This window comes from Polyodon spathula, chromosome 16 (assembly GCF_017654505.1).
Source record: "Polyodon spathula isolate WHYD16114869_AA chromosome 16, ASM1765450v1, whole genome shotgun sequence".
NCBI classification, from domain to species: Eukaryota; Metazoa; Chordata; class Actinopteri; order Acipenseriformes; family Polyodontidae; genus Polyodon; species Polyodon spathula.
Window position 1 is genome coordinate 8658663 of NC_054549.1, and position 18080 is coordinate 8676742.

General features: G+C 39.5%; 2 protein-coding genes across 3 annotated transcripts in view; one reads left to right on the forward strand and one right to left on the reverse strand.

Moving 5' to 3' along the window:
* Window positions 1–11650, reverse strand: part of prkcz (protein kinase C, zeta) — a 77635-nt gene extending 65985 nt beyond the window's left edge. Inside the window, exons 1-5 of one of the 2 annotated variants that reach the window (XM_041273519.1) lie at window positions 11047–11650; window positions 10570–10652; window positions 3799–3920; window positions 2475–2564; window positions 2018–2068 (exon numbers count right to left, since the gene is read on the reverse strand). In XM_041273519.1, the coding sequence (XP_041129453.1) occupies window positions 2018–2068; window positions 2475–2564; window positions 3799–3920; window positions 10570–10640 (334 nt within the window). In that variant the 5' untranslated portion in view covers window positions 10641–10652; window positions 11047–11650. Of the gene's footprint in view, window positions 1–2017; window positions 2069–2474; window positions 2565–3798; window positions 3921–10569; window positions 10746–11046 lie in introns of both variants that reach the window. The other variant, XM_041273518.1, reaches the window with a different exon arrangement.
* Window positions 11651–12583: 933 nt separating this feature from the next.
* On the forward strand, window positions 12584–18080 carry LOC121329131 (protein RER1). Its single transcript, XM_041274509.1, has 7 exons — window positions 12584–12685; window positions 14749–14830; window positions 15268–15372; window positions 15553–15652; window positions 15988–16066; window positions 16408–16543; window positions 16767–18080. The coding sequence occupies exons 2-7, from the start codon at window positions 14750–14752 to the stop codon at window positions 16854–16856; spliced, it is 591 nt and encodes a 196-aa protein (XP_041130443.1). The 5' UTR covers window positions 12584–12685; window position 14749; the 3' UTR covers window positions 16857–18080.

An 18080-nucleotide genomic window follows, 5' to 3' on the forward strand; every position in this document is an offset into this window, starting at 1 on the left:
GCTGCATCGCGCTTGCATGATGCTACTCAGCCTTCCTGACCTACACGGTAACTGAAGCATCCCGTCACTGGCAATAAAGAAATCTGGGGCGAGTTTAAACAAGTATATTCTTACAAATGAGGATTCCATCAAGAGGCGGCCCTAGAGTCAACACACAGGCAGACAGCAACGCTCCATAAACAGAGACCAGGCCTGCCGACACTGGAAAAACAACTCCACTCCTCTTAAAAAAATACTTTGACTTATAGAACGTAGGGTTTACTGTTGTGCGACATACCTCAGGATGGTCAGATTGACAGGCAGAGGGGTACCTTGGCTAGTTTAATCAAAACTAGGTAGGCCGCTCTCTTATTAAATGTAAAGCATACTTGGAGGAGCCGACACTACAGTATACCCTCATCATTACTCATCAAAACTGCCCGCATTTATCAAGTTATGAAGCGCTTGTCAATTACTTCAAAATGCCTAACAGCCCTGCCATCTGAATAGGGTACGTGCTTTCGAATTTTACACCTACTGAACTGCAGACAATGAACCTGAACCAGCATGGCAAGGCTAATACACCATTCCCAATGTGTTTGTAAAACAAATATTGCCACCTGCTAGTGAAAGAATACTGATGAAGGTTCAAAACGTACCACAAAATGAATAGGATTTAACCTTTCAATAAAGACAATGGAGTAAACAACACACCGCATTACAAATACACTATAGAGACATATGCAACTTCTGTACACGCTTGCAAGCTTACTTTAAAACCTTTACCGATGACCAATCACGCAGCAGGCGTCAAACTTTGATACAATCCAGCACAACAGGAAACTCACTGAAGAGCGGTTTTTAAACTCTAGCACATTCCATCTGGAGAGGCTGCAGGGTGCAAAGCAGGTTGAGAATGGGACTCTAGTCCCTCGACGGCCCTGTAAATGAATCTGTTGTTCGGTGTTCTGCTGCCTGATGAAGACACTACAATAAAGCAGCCTTTTTATATATGCTGACAGACTCGCCTCAAAAGCTTTTTCATTTCCTTATTTGCAATTGCAACTAAAAAGGCGTAGCAGTGCGATCCTGGAGAAGCGGCTCTCCAAAGTGACGGTTGACAGCTAATCAATATGCTAACCCTCCACCTACTGAAGATACAAACTGGACCCAAAGCAGACAGACCGATGCCTAATCTATGCCTCTTTAATCAGTTGTATGGGGGTCTTTCCACCAAAGAGATTATGCAGACAAGTAAAACAGCTGAAACAGTTGCTATCAAAAATGTATCTGTTAATATGCATCAGAATTATTATTAATCACAAGAAGCTAAACCTCAGATCTTCCTTAGAGGAGACTGAAAGCGGTGCAGTTATGATTAATCTGTCAGACACACATCAGATAATACAGGACAAGCTCTGTGTCAAACCTGTCACATTGTAAGTATAATTAAATGAAAAGTGAATCGGTGTTTGAAAAAACGAAACTGCTGATTAAAAAAGAAAAGTTCATTTGAAAGCAGAGGACGCTGCTTTTCTGTACACGTCCTGGCAGAAGGCTGCGACACCGGCACGAGAGCGATCGTGTAACACGAGGTATTGAATGGGGTGCAGTTACAATAGCACAGCTTTGATTTCTTTGCACACGAAATACGATTTCTCAGACAGAGCTGCTTCCACAGCAGGTGTTAAAATACAGTAACAGCTCTGCAGGAGCTTCGACTCATTCCAAGACTTCACATTCAGGTCATTATTGACTTTAAAAAGGCACAGTTGGGGAACATTTCTTCTCCTTTACACCGACACAGAGCGAGACACACAAATGTGCAATCACCAGGCCCCTCTCAGCCCAAGGTGCGACTCCTATACGCGGAACTACTGCTGCAAAACTTGAATGAAATCTTCCCCTGAAAACCTGTTCTGTGCCTTAGAGCAAAGCACTCTCCCCTCTGAAACACCCTATAATTTAAAACGGCACTTTCGAGGAGAGCGGCCCACAGCGCTTCACAATGATTGGTGATTGGAAACAAAGTACTCACTGTCTTCCCCGGGACACGGCATGCCTGGCTTCTCTGGAATGCTGGGGAACACTGAAGAGAGGGCAAGTCAAATTATTAAACCATTACATTGCGTACAACTCAAAACTAAGCTCCAATGCAGAATTTCCCACCATGGGCAAATTGCCCAAGTCTTATGGATAATTATGTAGAGTAAAATGCATTGGTAATCAATCACATGAAAAAAGAATGTGTTGGTAATGCTAAAGCAGTTTGCTGGAGGTGACTTTGGCGTAAGTAGAGATGCTAATATGAGCTCCAATGGGAGTCCAATGATAGACACACACATGCATGGGCTTTATTAACACGGAACTAAACTTCAGTGAGTGGTTAACTGCCTATTCATTAAACACTTATTCAGGACACTCAAAATAAAGCATCTTCAAGAAAAGATATGGATCCCACAGAGGGGTCAGTCTCAGAACTGGAAAAAGAGTACCGTGCATGTGGAGGCCCTCGTTTCTGTTCCGGCTGTACAGACGGAAGGCTTCTTCCAGCTCGATCTGGGAGGAGATGGTGCAAGGATCTCCTGCAAAAACACAGAGAAGAAAGAGGAAAAAAGATATTCAGTCTTCAGAGAATGTAGAAGCTGCAGCAGGTACCGCACCATGCAGGGTTACTGTCAGCCCAGGATGCGGAGCGGAAACACACACATTAAACCATACTGCAGTGCATTTACTAAGAGAGTCATTGGGGAGCCTGGAACAGACCATTTACAATAAATACATTACACCTGGGAAATGCAATAAACTAATATGAATGACAGACAGCTCATAGCACATGCCCACATCTGATTTTAGGTTTCACTGAACATACAGAATACATTTCCATGCAAGCTGTCGTGCAACGTAACTAAGTGAATTAACAATCTTATTTTCTGTAAATATTTTACTGAAAAGCAAACATTTTATTTGCTCAACATACTGCAGGGAGGAAAATATAAGTTGCTAGCAATTTTTAAGAATGTGTATTATCTTCTGTTTCCCCACCAAGAGCAGTGTGTGTTTTTTCAGGACACTTATTCTTAGTAGGACAGGAATTAATCTCAACTGAACTTCCACACATCCATCATCCTTGAAACCAAAAACATAACCTGCTCTCATGCAAGAATGAAATAAAACACAAAACCAACTGAAAAGACACTGCCAGGTCAAGAATGAAGTACCTTTTTGTTCTTAGTTCAGTCAGGAAACTCATGGGATAGATTATTTATTAAAGCTTGGACCAGACAGCACTAATACATTATACACACTTACACTACATTCTTTGGCCTCTCCTTTCAAGGTACCCCTGTCTATACATTAGCTTGCAGATAGGCAGAGAGGCAGATCTTAGGGAAGCCTATTTTTTTTTCATTGATTTTTATGTCAAACTGCGTTTAACAGGTAAAAGGAAATCAAGTTGTTATGAAAACGCCAGCTCAAGTTGGAAACGGACATGGGAGGAAAGTTAATACTCAGGACCTAGTTTCCTAGCCTCCTCTTTTTTATAAACTGATACGGGAAAGCAGATGAATCTAGCGAGCAAAAAAAAAAAAAAAAAATTTCCTTGACACTCAGAGCTGTCCTCACTCAAAGAGCCCCTTCCACCTCTGTGGCTTCAGAGAAAAACTGCTTTCTTTCACAGAGGGAGCCCAAAGGCACAGAACAAACGTTCAGATTTCCGAGCCCTCCAAACAGCAGTGCTGCGTGCATAGCTAAGAAGAAGTGAAAGACCAGCATGCACAAACCGAGCATGTTAAAAAAAAAGGCTGAAGTCTGCACCTTCATTGTCAATCCATTTGAGTGTGATGGGCTGGGTCTGTAGTAGACTGCACATGTCCCGAACCTCATCACACAGCGCACTGTACGTCATGGAGGAATCCAGAGCGGTGATCAGCATGTCCCTTCAGAGAGAGCACAAACAAGAACAGCATGAGAAGTTTGGGAGACAGAAGTGGACACTTGGCCCATTGAGGCTCGTGCCTTAGTGGCACATCATTTGCACCTAGTCCTTCTTTAGTAGAACAGAAATCGTGAATTTTTTTGGAAGCCACTACTATACCTGGTACTTTTCCATGCATTTATAACTCTGTGGAGAAAGGTGCTTCCAACCTGTTCTATACTTTTTCTGAGCTTAGATTGATGGCATCTCTTCTAGTTGTAAGCTAAATACCAAGTGGTGACATGAACGGTAACATTTAGGATTTCACAGTACATGCATTTCAGAATAAGCACAAATGGTCGGAAACGCCAGAGTTTGGTCCACTTGTACTGGAATAGCCCAACTGTAAGCTTACGTTTACCAGGAAAGGTTTGGTTAACTGTTGATAAGGCAGTAAGGTGCCGTAGAAATTAAAAAATGTTATATCTCGCTCTAAAAATAGGAGTCTGGAGCCACCAATCTCTATGTGAAGATTGATTTAGTTGGGGAACGGTTGACAAATTAGGATGCATTAAACATCCAAAGACTTGGTGCATGAAAAAGGATTAGCAAGAGGTAATGAGACTGCTTCTCTCGTAGTATTCAGACACATCAATCCAGGTCTCTCTGATTTAAACAGGGAGAGAACTGCCCTTCCTTACATCATCAGAAAATTGAATAGAGAAAACCACGGTGGCATCTACACTACAGACGTAGAGCGGCTTGTGTACACTTTTTATATAGCAAGGTTAAACTAGATGAAAAGAACACAATGATCATCAGATGGTGGACCTAAAGAACAAGGAAACAGTAACGGTTTCAGAGAGGGCTAGGTGGCCTACTTCTCCATACTGACTAGTACAGTATTAGATGAACTGCCACTACAAAGTCAAGGGACTGGTTTTTCAGCGGTCTGCTTTTCCAACCAAAGCAGACGTACCAGCAACGTGCATTTGGGCACAGTAGAGAGACGGTTCGGCTAGTGCGAGGGGCAAAGTCAGGGTGCAGTTCCCTTATCATTATTACTGATCGACTCAGAACAGCACAGTACATTTCAATCAATAGGTGGGGCTGTTGTCCTACAGGTCAGCAAACACAAAGCCTACGAGAAATAAGATCAGTTTAAGATTGATGAGACTAAAACACTGTAGCAACAGACTGCACTTACAGTAAGGTACAGTAATAGAATTAGCGTCCTGAATTGCTTTGTTAAATAATCAGACATCAAGTCATATTAAAATTAGAGTTATTGAAACAGACTTCAAGCTGCATGAACGCTCTGAGTTAATAAATAAAACAACAGGAGCAGGCTGTTGATTTAATCAGAACAGGCAGTTCATTGAATTAGCTAAAGCTGCTACTGTACATCACCAGTATTTTACTTTTCTATTTCCTAGACCAAGTTAATTCTTATATTTAGGATACATTTTTTTCTGCTAAACCGACATATCAGGCTAAATGAATTGCTTCCGGTTACAAATCACGTTTCTTGAAAAGAGCGCAACAAAAGGCGATTTCTCCTCTCAAGCAAAAGGATTTTTGCAGGAAGAGGGGCAGCTTTCCTGTGTGGAAACCAGGCTACCTATTCAACCTAAAAACCCCATCAGATAGATGTCAAGCACAGGCAAAATCTCCTTCTGGCGAGTCACTGTCTAATTTGAAAACACAGCACCTAGCCAAGTCCTCTTTCCGAGTCAGCGAGCAATGAAAACAAGAACCATCTTTCACAGCCAAAGCAATATCACAACCAAAGTGAGACTCCACCTGTATATTTTGCTAATGTATTTTGGAGGAGAACACGTCATTTTTAGAAGGAGGAACAAGACTGACAGCACCTGCTGGAGATAGAGCTCAGAAACATCACACACCATACATACATGTGTAAAATATATAATTTTCCTACTCAACAGGTATTTCTGTCGAGATCTTTACAAATCTAACAGGTAAGCAATGTCTGTCTGGCCAGGTACCTGCAAATAAAGAGCACCTGAAGAGATTGCACTGAGGGAAGGGAATAAGGGAACGTGCACACATGCCTATTTTTGTAGCTAGATTTTATTGAGGTTTGTGTGTGTGTGCATGTTGTACATTCATGCCCTCTAGTGGGCTAATTGGTAAGTGCAACACAGAAAGGTTATTTTACAAATGCAGTGTTGTTGAAGCACCAGTTGCACTGTATCACTGCCCAGCTTTTAAATTCCATTGTGGTTTCTTTCATTACGCTCAATAAAAAAGACCTTGCACTAAAAGGTCAGATTTTACCTGAGTTTATTTTCCATTTAATCACCTGTCCTCTCAGCAGTACGCTGGTAGCCATGGAAACCTCAATAACCGTGTTGTTATCCCACTGCAATCTGCAGTAAACGGCAGTGCGTGTGTGGTATCTTTTTCCAAAATATACACCTAATTGGGGAAGAACATTCATCACTGTACAGGGACTTCAAATCTGAACCTCCTGTTGCATTGTAGATTAGCTCCCTGCCTTTGACAAGCCACTGCGTTGGCAACTGTTCCTAAGGTGTTTTTTTTTTTTTTAAACAGAGTTCTTGTTAGGACTATTGGCAAATGCTTTAAACACCTAACATGTTTGCATAACTTACCTTAAACAATACAAGTGCACTTGGTGTCCATGACAACATTCACCTTGCATCGCACTCAAGATTATCTTGCAGGTCTGTTTGGTTAATATCCCATAAGAAAGCATTAGGCTGCACTATCAACAGGTGATCCAAGGTGGCACAGTAATGCTACTGTATAAGATTCAAACAGCACAGTAATTACACCAACTGCACACACCCCTATATAAAACAACTAGCTGACAACTACCATTTTATTAGTGGAGGTGACAATCAGACAGGAGGACACATATCTAGTGACACAACCTCAAACAAACTCGAGATTTTGTTTTAATAAGGAAAGACTCCTAGTTAAACATTAAAACCACTGCCGCACATCAGTGCCTGGAAACTGAAGACTGTGCAGGTGAAAAAGCACCTCCTCCCAAAACAAACTGTCTTCCAGCTTCCTTGCTACCATCAGTTAAACATCCTTAAATAATAATAATAATAATAATAATAAAATAATAATAAATAAATAATAATGCCTTCAGTCGTTTAGTAATAATTAGTCTCAGACTGAACAAACCCCCCCCCAGAGGCAATTATTGTTATTATTATTTTACAGGAAAAAAAAAACACTTTTTAAAAGACCCTTTAGTGCTGAGATTCCCAGCTGCTTGTCTGTAAATAGACCTGCTCTTGATGTCTAAGCGCCTGTCTTTCCAATCAAAGCAGCCAGCCACCCGTGAAACAAAGGCTGGCTCGCTGTCAGGCTTTGTGCTAATTAAAACTAAAGCCATTCCTTGGCAGCTTCCTCTCTCTTGTGTTTATTTATTCAGATCACCACCTTAAAAGCCCTTCAATGTATCAACCAAAAGTTAACCTTTAAGGTACAAGGAACATATGTCTCCCACAAATACAAATGCTCACTTTCTTATATTTTTGCAATGAGTTTTTTTAAAAATGTACTGCCTGGTTAGATCTAGTTATCCACATTAACTGTTTCCTCCTTGTCATACTGGAGTCGCTCTCAAATGTCTTAAGAAGAAAGCATTTGAACAAGCGCTCAATTTCTGGTCTACCTTCAGGGGTTAAAGAAAAAAAGCTTTTTCCAAAGAAACACTTGAGACATTACTCAGAAAGGCAGCTTAAGTAAAACCAAGCTGATGGAACGCATTCATTTTCCAGGGATATTAAAAACCCTAATCAGACAGGCCAATGACGAGGCAGACTAATGGTTGCTCAATGGGAAAAACCCTTCTCTAATTAGGATGCAACCTCTCCTTTTGAACTCTGCTTCTCCAGAATAAAGAATGCCTGGAACTGTGCCTTCTACACCATAAACATGAAGAGCATTCCGAGATTAGAAGGAGGCGTGGTCTGCTTTGGACTGAAACCCCCGGCAACTGGTAATTAAACAGAAAAGCAATTCCGCTTTCCAATAACCCCGCGGTACTGGAGACGAGTAAACAAAGAACTACAGTATCATCACCACAAACAATTTTACACTCAAATACGATCAAGGGGTGTCTGCTGAAGACATTTTACTGTGGTTTGTAGCCTTTTACTTTAGAAGTACTTTTTAAGCTTTCTCTGCGTCCTTAGGGAAGCACACTTGGAAGAGTAACACTTGCAGCAGAAGGAGGTTAATAAATGTTAAGCTTTCACAGTAGGTCAGGTAAACCTACTGGGATGTCCAATCGCAGTCCTTGAGGACCACTCCAGGTTTAACAGGTAAAATCAGATCATGAATTACTTCAGGGTCTGGATGGAGGTTTAACTTGATTTAGCGCAGGGTTTAAACAAAGACCAGGACTGGAATAGCTAACTGGCCACCTCTGTTATAGACTTTGATATCGTCACTAATGAACCTGCATAGAAGGTCATTTTTATAGTGTCAGATATATTTACAAGTGTGTGTTGCACTACACTGCCTTGCTATCTTATCTTTCAACCCGGCCTTTTCCTCATTCAAATCCACCCTTGAACCCTCCGTGCCACTCTCTCAGCCCTGCTATTCCACACTCTGACTCGTCAGCTGGTTAGATTAATTGCAGGGTTGATACCAAACAAACAACGCCCCCCATGTGAACCTCAGTATGAAATCAACTGCTGTCCAAGATCAGCAATACCTGCTTTGAATTTGATGCACGGGGAGATATATGTAGTATGTGCTGCTAAGGTTTTAATGCTTGATCATTCCCATTCCTTAACAAAATTCAAAATGGGCCAATTGTTCCAGGGATCCGAAGGAGTGTGTGTGTGTGTGTGTTGTGTTTTAGACCAAGTTTGTTACCTACACAATCGTGATGTTATTATTACCGTTAGAACAACATGTGAAGACTAAGCTGGTTTTATATTCAACTGTGGTATTTTTTTTTTCTTCATACTGTCAAGCACCATTTGCAGGAACAGTGAGTGCACGTTTGCTTTGATAAACAAAGTTATCTCAATGCAAAACAAAAGGGGAAAGTCAAACTTCTGTGTGTCTTCTCGTAACTAAGGCAAAACTTGACATACAGGTTTCTGTACGTGGAGAGATAGTCAATGGAATTCATGCTATGTGTGGTACAGTATTTAGAGGCTACCTCACAGTACAGGTGTCTTCCTGGAGAGAGAATTGGCAATAGCAGACAGGGCGTTGATTCTGGCTCTCGCTGTCTGCTGACTTTCTTGTTGTGATGTGGATCAATGGGGGTTGAGAGCTGGGGTCACACAGGGGTGCTATTTTAATCTGAGGTAGTGCAGACGCATGTCAATCAGCACTGATGTTTCTGCAGCTGCATCACAATTAAGCCAGCGAGTCACTCTTAAAATGTACTTTAAGAAGAACCTGTTTGATCAGAAGCTCAGTGCCTTGTGTAGCTCCAGAGGTTAAGGGCAGTTTAACACCATGCAATTCTGGCTTAGCCTTTAGTTTCACTTTGTTCTCATGGGGAATTGCAATGCCCTACACAGTATGCAAAACAAACCACCTGTTGTTCTGGAAAACAATGTTTAAGTTGGCTCAACCGATTGCCCCACGGGTCCCCTGCTCTTCAGAACACACATTTCACAGACTGCACAGTGCAGTCTGAGAGACTTAATAGCGGGTACTTAAAAAGCAGCTTCCTGCAAAGCGCCACACCCTGAGGAGTAACAGAGGAGATAAAGTGCAACTCATTCTAACATTGTGAAGCCTCTACACTCACAATAGGACACATTCACAAGGCTTCAAGTTTCACCACTAACACTGGTTTCCTGAAAGGTTATTTTTAAATTGGTTGATCCTTGTTTAAGAGCATTGTTCTCTTAAACACACATTCCTTATTCCACAGGAGTAAAAGTCTTCATCCAGATAGACTTAGATAAATTGAGCTATTAAAAAAAAAAAAAAAACTCAGTGGTGCCTTGGTTTATCTGCTTCCCTCAAATATGGAAAATACACATAATCATGAAAATAAGGTAATGTTTTGTATACACACTGTAGATATTAGGTTGCTCCACAGTGAACGATGTCCCTTTAAAAGCCATATCTTGTTTTCTCGTCATCAAAAGAAGATTGCAATGAGAGTGCAGTAAAAGATTGAGGATTATATATATGACACTAGCATTTGGTTTTACTAAAAAAGGTAACCTTGAACAACTATAACCCGGTGAATACATACACAATGCAGAAGCAGGCTGGCTAACTCGAATCAGTTATTGCTTTAAAAATAAATCACAGCTCCAGTGCTGAGTTTGCCTGCAACATATATGAATGGAGAAACGCTATTAGAATCTGTAACGTGTAACTGGCTGGCCAGAGCTACAGTCCACAGAAGCGTCCCCCCTTGGGTGGCAAACGATTAACAATCAGCACGATGCACAAGCGGCGCTGTGAGTGTGTGTGTTTTTAACGGAGTATGCATTTCGGAGTATGTATATTAAATTTGAACTTGCTTAATCACAGTTTCAACAAAAAAAAAAAACGTCATTCGTGTTGACAAGGCAACGACAAAATAAACAGCTGTAGAAGTTGTTATGTAATACCATTCTGGTTGTTATTTAAAAATAACAGCAATTAAAAAAAAAAAAAAAAAAAAAACCACTTACCCTTTGTAATGTGTTTTAATTTTCACATAATCCTGATTCAGATCCATCGTGGGTGCTTGTCTGGTGGGCATGATTCTCCTAAACTATCAGCAGGAAACGAAGAAATCAGCTGGCGATTACAAACACATGCTGCAATCCAGCTGGGAGGGTGTTAATGATCTTTAGGAATTCAAATCCTGTTGAGAGATATATATATATATATACACACACAGGTATATCAAATAAGTTTTGTTCACGAGTTCAAAGTCTGGATTTTATTTTCGGTCCTCTCTCGATAGTCATCGAGGGTGCCACAGGTTGCACATTCCAAAGAAAAAGGCTGAACTATTATTATTATTAATTTCAGATCATAAAATCTGTCCTGCAACCTGGCGGTAAACAAACACGATCATTCAGCGATTTACCAGATATACTAAATGTACATCACTTTCCTGCTGTACGTAAATATATTGCAAAACGACGATGTATAATCGTTACCTTTGACTATTATGGGAACAAGCAAGAAAGTTTTCGAGGTTCACCTCTCCTTGCGACACCCTCGCCGTCACAATATTTAGGAAAATGTAGTTTTAAAAGTTCCAGCATTATTTCGCTAGCTTTGTTTTGAAATCAGCAATGTTTAAAATATGTATTTCATTAAATAAAATCATATTTTTAAAAAAAAATAAAAAGGCACAACGTATCAATGTGTACTAGTCAGAAAAGTCCAACTAACTCAAATGTGCAGTCAAAGACTTTCTTTTTTTTTTTTTTTTTTTGTTATTAAAAACAGCTAACTTGCAAATATTTTGAAAACTAATTTAAGGCTCCAGAAACAACCGTTCCTTTTTCCAAATGATGCAAAAAAAAAAAAAAAAAAAAAAGTGGGATTCTCTTCAAATATTTTGTAAAGATGTTATTTCTAATCATGCAAAACTGGAAATACGGTAGAGACAGGAAACTTTAAAAAAAAAGTTAACTATATAAACAATTGTTAAGATGTCCTGCCAAACATGGAAGTACAATCTATCTTAATAACTGCTTTGTTTATTGTCTGTATTAAATTATAAATGAAATAAATCCTCAACTCCAGACGTTTCCGCTGTTTCAAGAGAGCCTTTGCTTAACATGGCGGAGACAAGCCAGCGCAAAAGCCAATCAGACTGCAGCATGAATACCTGTCTACCAATTAGAGCGGAGCGAGACACACCTGCAGCCAATCCAGTGAAACGTGGGATTACCTTCAACCAATAAACGGTCGCGAAGTGATTTATCTGAAATCAAGATAAGCGGATCGATTCCCATCCAATCAAAAGAGAGTTCGTGTTACCTGCGCCCAATCAGAAGCCATTGCGAAGGAGCAAAAACACCTTGTTAACAGATATGAATGATAAACATTCAGTCTTAAATAACCTGTCATGCAAAACTAGCTATATATAATATATACAGCAACGTGTTATGGATTCGCAACCACAGAGCACACTTTACTTCCAGTCACAGGAATTAGAAATAAATAACGATAAGGCACAGATATATGTAATTTCTGAGCCCTGTGATTTGCAGTGTAAACGCCATTCTAGTTTTTTTGTTCCTTTTAAGAAAACTTACACGTTACCAACTGAGAAAATATACATGTTCAATAGTTTGTTTCAATTTACAATACTAATGTGAACTGGATACAGGTATTTCTATGCGGTTTGTGTATTTCAACGTTTAAAATATTTCGCGAAATAGACTCGTAATTAAAACAACGTGTATGGCTGTTTTAACCCCTGAATGGCCGCGCTGTCCTGCGGTGACGTTACATGAACCCCCCAAATAGCAAAGAAGGCATTTATTTCATTACATATGTTCATGAGTGCTAATTCGAAACGGATATACGGGCTTCCACTATTAAAATTGATATATGCCAAAGTCAATAAATGTAATTTTCTAAACTATATATATATATATATAATGAATTGTCGTGCAGCAGCTCAGCTGCAGGGTAGGCAGCCGATGGCAGAGCCGCAGATGTGCGAATGGCTGCGTTCTGAGCGCGGCTGCTCTCCCCTGGCAGCTCTCGCGGAGGCGGTGACGTGTTCGCATTCCGGGGTCTCGAGCGGAGAGCGACGCCGCAGCCAGGGCCGTTTCTCAGGTACGAAATGCCGACATGGTGTCGCTGCTTGAGGATTACGAGGAATGTATGTCGTGTTTTCGCGTGTGGTGTGTTTGGATATTGAGCCGTTTCTTGCTGTGGGTTCTGTTTTTACTCCCAAGTTGTACCACGGCAGTGAGAATCCGTTTCACAGTCGGCTTCGGGCATCGGGTTGGCCGGATGTGAGTTGGTCAGTTTTACGAAGTCACTGCCGGTGTTTGTAGTTCTAATTCGACTCGGTTGCATTTGTATTCGTGTCAGGGTTCGGGAAATGAACTACAACATCCAGTACGCAATGCTTTGCGGTTGACAACAAAATTGCAACGCATTGCATTTCGGGCATAGTAGTCAAAATGCAAGTGATTTAATGTTTAGGTGAATAAGGAATTGTACAAATGAAAACTACAACCTCCAGAATGCGCTAGGTTTGTGTCCGAAACCGAAAGACGGAATCGACCTTAGGAATAGCTTTTTAAGCAGTCCACTGTTTTATTCATTTTTATTTTTGTAGATTATGTTAATAACTATAACATTACAATTCAGAATTAGAGTTGATATCAAATGCTTCTAGTATGAGGGTGATGTCATTCATCTTTGAAGGTGTGTGTTTGTAAACTCACCAGGTAGAACAGTAACACAGATGTTCATTATAATATATTGTTAAAATACCTGTATAATGATTTACAGAATTTACAGTCGAGTATCGGTGGTGTAAGTCCACGCTTGGTTAAATGACTGTGGATCACCTTAAAGTGCGCTCCAGTACACATTGTTAGAAAATAAAATCGCCCAGATTCACGGAGGTGTGTATTGCTGTACTGCAACAACACAGCGTTCAATTCAGTCACTCCGTTTAATGCTGAGAGGCCTGAAATGGAGACACGTTTTTGGGGGGCAAAAATTGCCAACCGAAATTAAGCCGTTTTTGCCTACTTCCAATTTATTTATCTGTTTTACTAGTGTCATGTACAGTTGCACACACACTATATATATATATAAAACATCTTAACCTTGAGGATAAGCATGGCTACAATTGGGAATATCAAGTAGACTACAATATTCAGTGAGAAAATGACCTAACTCACTAAACCTGATGGGTGTATCTGAAAGGAAAGGAAAGGTCGAAGGAAGATATACTGAGTCAACCCTATACAGAACAGACCCAACCCACTGCGTCGTACAGTCATGCTTACCTTACCAATAAAACTGTCAGTGCAGAGTCAAGTATTGACACTGTTAAATGTTTTACCTATCCTTTCTTTTTTCCTCAAGTGTAATTTTTTAGTTTTTGTTGTTTTTCTTTCTGACGTTCAGAGAATATTCTTCTATCTGACATGACTTTTATTTGGTACTTGTATCTATCATTGTTTGCTGTGTGTGGTGCTGTGCTATAATTGGCCCAAGGTTCTTTGTAAATGATCTAAAATCTTGCTTTAGATTAAATTGTTCCAGCCTTGGACACCTTGAAACACTGTCCTTTGCTTCATGTAAATGATAGAACAGTAAGGACAGTGTTAGGAGATTATATTGTCCATGAGATGCACGGTTTGGTCTTTGCCTTGCATGTCAGGGAAACAGTCAGCTGCCCTTGCATTATATGTGCAGTGGGCAAATACCTTGGGACTACTGCCTCACTGTATAATTACCAGTAGGCTACCTAGCAACACTAGCACAGTGGCATGTTCAGTTCAGTTACTGAAGTAATTTTGAATTACTTTAATTCAAAACCTTTTGCATTTGAATGTACCATCAGCTGTTATTTCTTTATATGCCCTTCAGTCACTATGTGCACAATTGTACCATGTTATGTTTCCTATCTGTGTGTCTTATTTTATAATGCATATATGTTTTTTGTTTTTTTTACTCCCAAAGTTAGGGCAGGGCAATTTCGCAAACTCTGTAAAGTTCACACAAAAACCTTTTTAAAATGTCTAAAAATGTAATTGCAGATTTGTGACAGATGGTGACGGGATATATTTTATCACAAGTTGCTAACAATAATGAAATACAATTAAATACTTGAGTATATTAGTTATATATAATAATGTTTGTTCTGTCTACAGAATGTCTGAAGGGGACAGTGCAGGTGACTCCATTCATGGCAAACCATCATCAATCGCTAGCTTTTTCACAAGGCTTGGGCAGGTGGGTTATTGTGTTGGTTTTTTTTGTTTTGTTTTTTTTAAAGCAAACTCTGTGATCTGGTATTGTCTTTCCTTGATCAGTAACGCTTTAAAAGGCTAAGGCGTGTTCCATGCAATTTATGACATACTTATTTTGATAAGCTTTTTTTTTTTTTTTTTTTTAGTATGATGATACAGTGGTCTATAATTAGTCCACTTCCATTTCTTTAAATACATATTTCTTACAGTATTTATTTTTTTTGGAAGTCTGTGTTATTGCTTGCAGTTTCTTTTTTTTTTTTTTTTTTTTTTTTTAACATGCGTTGTAAAGTCATTCAAAACCACCTTTTACTTCTGTATTTAAAAAAATGTAAAGTCCAGATCACTGGGAAACGGAATTAACTGTCTGCTTGACATTAGAGGAATTGCCGCTGACAAATTGATTCATTTCTTTTTCAGATTTACCAGTCGTGGTTAGACAAGTCCACACCATTTGCAGTGGTCCGGTGGGTTGTCGCTCTAATTCTAACTGTCATCTATTTGATAAGAGTATATATACTGCAGGTAAGTCTTCTTTCAGAATATGTGAATTACATTTGAAACACTGGCAACTTTATGTGACTTCTGTCCCTTGCAATAAGTTAACTTACTCATGCTTTCTATGCATTCCCCACTCTTGTGTAGAGTTTTTTCCCCGCTAGCTGCTTAGTATAATTTTGTTCTCTTGTTGTTGTGTTGTTTTAGGGATGGTATATTGTTACGTACGCTCTTGGAATCTACCATCTCAATCTCTTCATTGCTTTTCTGTCTCCAAAAGTGGATCCGTCACTACTGGACGACGCAGGTAAACCCTTCCGCTGACGAGCGTTGATTCTTGAGAAATTATTTTTTTGTGTCCGTGTAATCGGTTTGGATTTTACCGCGAGTGAAAAATGTAAACCACATAACTTTTACAGAGGGATTGTGTATCCACTGAACATGCGTCCAGATGTTCTGGAAAACAAGTTGAATTTGGGTTTGTTTTTATTTTTAAAGTGGGTTTAAACATGCTTTCTAGGAGTGGTTTAGAAAAGCTTCTCGCTTGGTGCTCGGTCTAAAAACAGTATGACCGGCTTCACGATCATTTGTGGTTTCAGTGAATCCTTTTTTTTTTTTTTACCTTTTTTCTTTTATTTTCAGATGAAGGTCCTGCATTACCTACAAAGCAGAATGAAGAATTCCGACCCTTTATAAGAAGGCTACCAGAGTTTAAATTCTGGTGAGTATTAATATGTATGAGAGGATGCTGCACCAGTGGTTTTCATTATATTGTGAGTGCCTGTATACTGACAACATTACTGCTATAACCTGAGTACATTTCCAGTAAGAGGAAAAAAAAAGTTAGAAAGGTCTTGAACCCTGAAGACCCTGGAAGTAACTCAGAATTAGATGCCATTTAAGTTGCTGAGTGGCAGTGTAACATTCAAGCAACTTGTGACCATGCCTAGCAAATAGGGTTTTTTTTTTTTGTCTCCGCAGGTCAAATACAGTTAAAGGTTTTGTTTTGTATTGGTTTTCCCATTACAAAGTACTTTAATGTGAATGTGTTGCTATTTTCAGGCACTCTGCAACGAAAGGCATTGTGGTTGCAATGATTTGCACGTTCTTTGATGCCTTCAACGTGCCAGTGTTCTGGCCTATTCTCGTCATGTATTTCATCATGCTTTTCTGTATCACAATGAAGAGGCAGATTAAGGTATGAACACTTTTTTTCTTTCCCTGATGCTCCTGACGATTACTTGCAAACAGTAGTCAAGGAGATCAGACTTTATTTTGTACTAGTGGCACCAAATGATTTACAAAAGGAGTATTATTAACGTAATAAGGTTATAACCTTGCCGTGCAATCTTTAAAAACTGAAAGCGAATCCTAAACCACCAGCACTAAAGTGATTTCTCTTTATTTATTTTTCTTTACAGCACATGATCAAGTACAGATATCTACCATTTACACACGGGAAGGCGAAATACAAAGGCAAGGAAGACACAGGGAAGTCCTTTTCCAGTTAGAATAAATGTTACCACCTGAAAAAAAAAAAGAAAATCCTTAACTTGGGGTGGGAAGGGACAAAAAAAAAAAAAAAAAAAAAAGTGGAAAAGAGTTTTGATCTGTTGTGACGGTGTTGGACAGCAGACCGGTAAAAGATTTACATAAACAGATTACGCTCCCCTTGATACGAAAAGGTTCTCGCTTGTAGACAGTATTTCAGTGGACATTTCGGAACAGGTTTTTATTGGAATTATGCAGTGTTTGCCTTCTGCCCTCCCCGTGGGGGATGGTTCAAGCTGCTGTTGAGTGAGGTACAGAAATGTATTACCGGAATTCTGCTCCTGCGTCTCTTGTCACTGTCTCATTGGGGTCATTCATCTTCCAGCTACTTTCAGGGGAAAAAACCCAATAAAACAAAAATCAGCATTGTATCCACCCTTCTGGTCAGGTCATGTGCATCGTACCTGCCCAGTTGTTCATTCTGTTAAATTCTAGCACAGTGCACATAGATCTGTTTTGCCAATTATCTTGTTCTGACTTTTAAAAGCCTCACTTTTTATTAGGAAGTAGTTCAATTATGGAATCCTATCATTCCTAAGGAGATTTATTTTTTAGTGTTTGTTGCTCTTGTTCCAGGGGTCTGAGGGATGGAAGGGGCATTTCTCTTTTTGTTTTTATCCTCTCCATATATATAATATGATGTGATTTTGCTGGCGTGCCAGAGGTGCAGTCGTGCTGTGAACGATAGAGAGGGTTTGGGACGCTGCTCTTGTTGTGGAAGGGAAGAGAAACATGGAACAAGAAAAGCATGTGTCCGAATCACCATTTCACTAAAGGATCAGAACTTTTTTTCCTGGTGAAAGTGCATCATGTTTTCTTAGGGGTTTTGTTCAGGGTTTATATATATTAAAAAAGGGTAAATAGTTTTGAGATTATTTTGAATGCATCATATTTTGCTTTACAAACATTACAGTTTTCAGGTGTGTTTTTTTTTTTTAATTTAATGTATCGATTTTATTTCTTGTAAACAATCTCATAAATGAAAAAGTAGCCCTTGAGCAGTAGCTTTATAATCCAGTTTCTTAAAAAAAAAAACAAAGAAAAGAAATATGTAAAAATGCATGTGTGATGATTTTTCATGTCGTGCTCCAGGTAAAAAAAAAAAAAAAACCCAAACATGATTTTATTAACTTTATTAAGTGTAATTTTTCACTTCAGATGTTATTAAAGAGACGGTGTCCCTT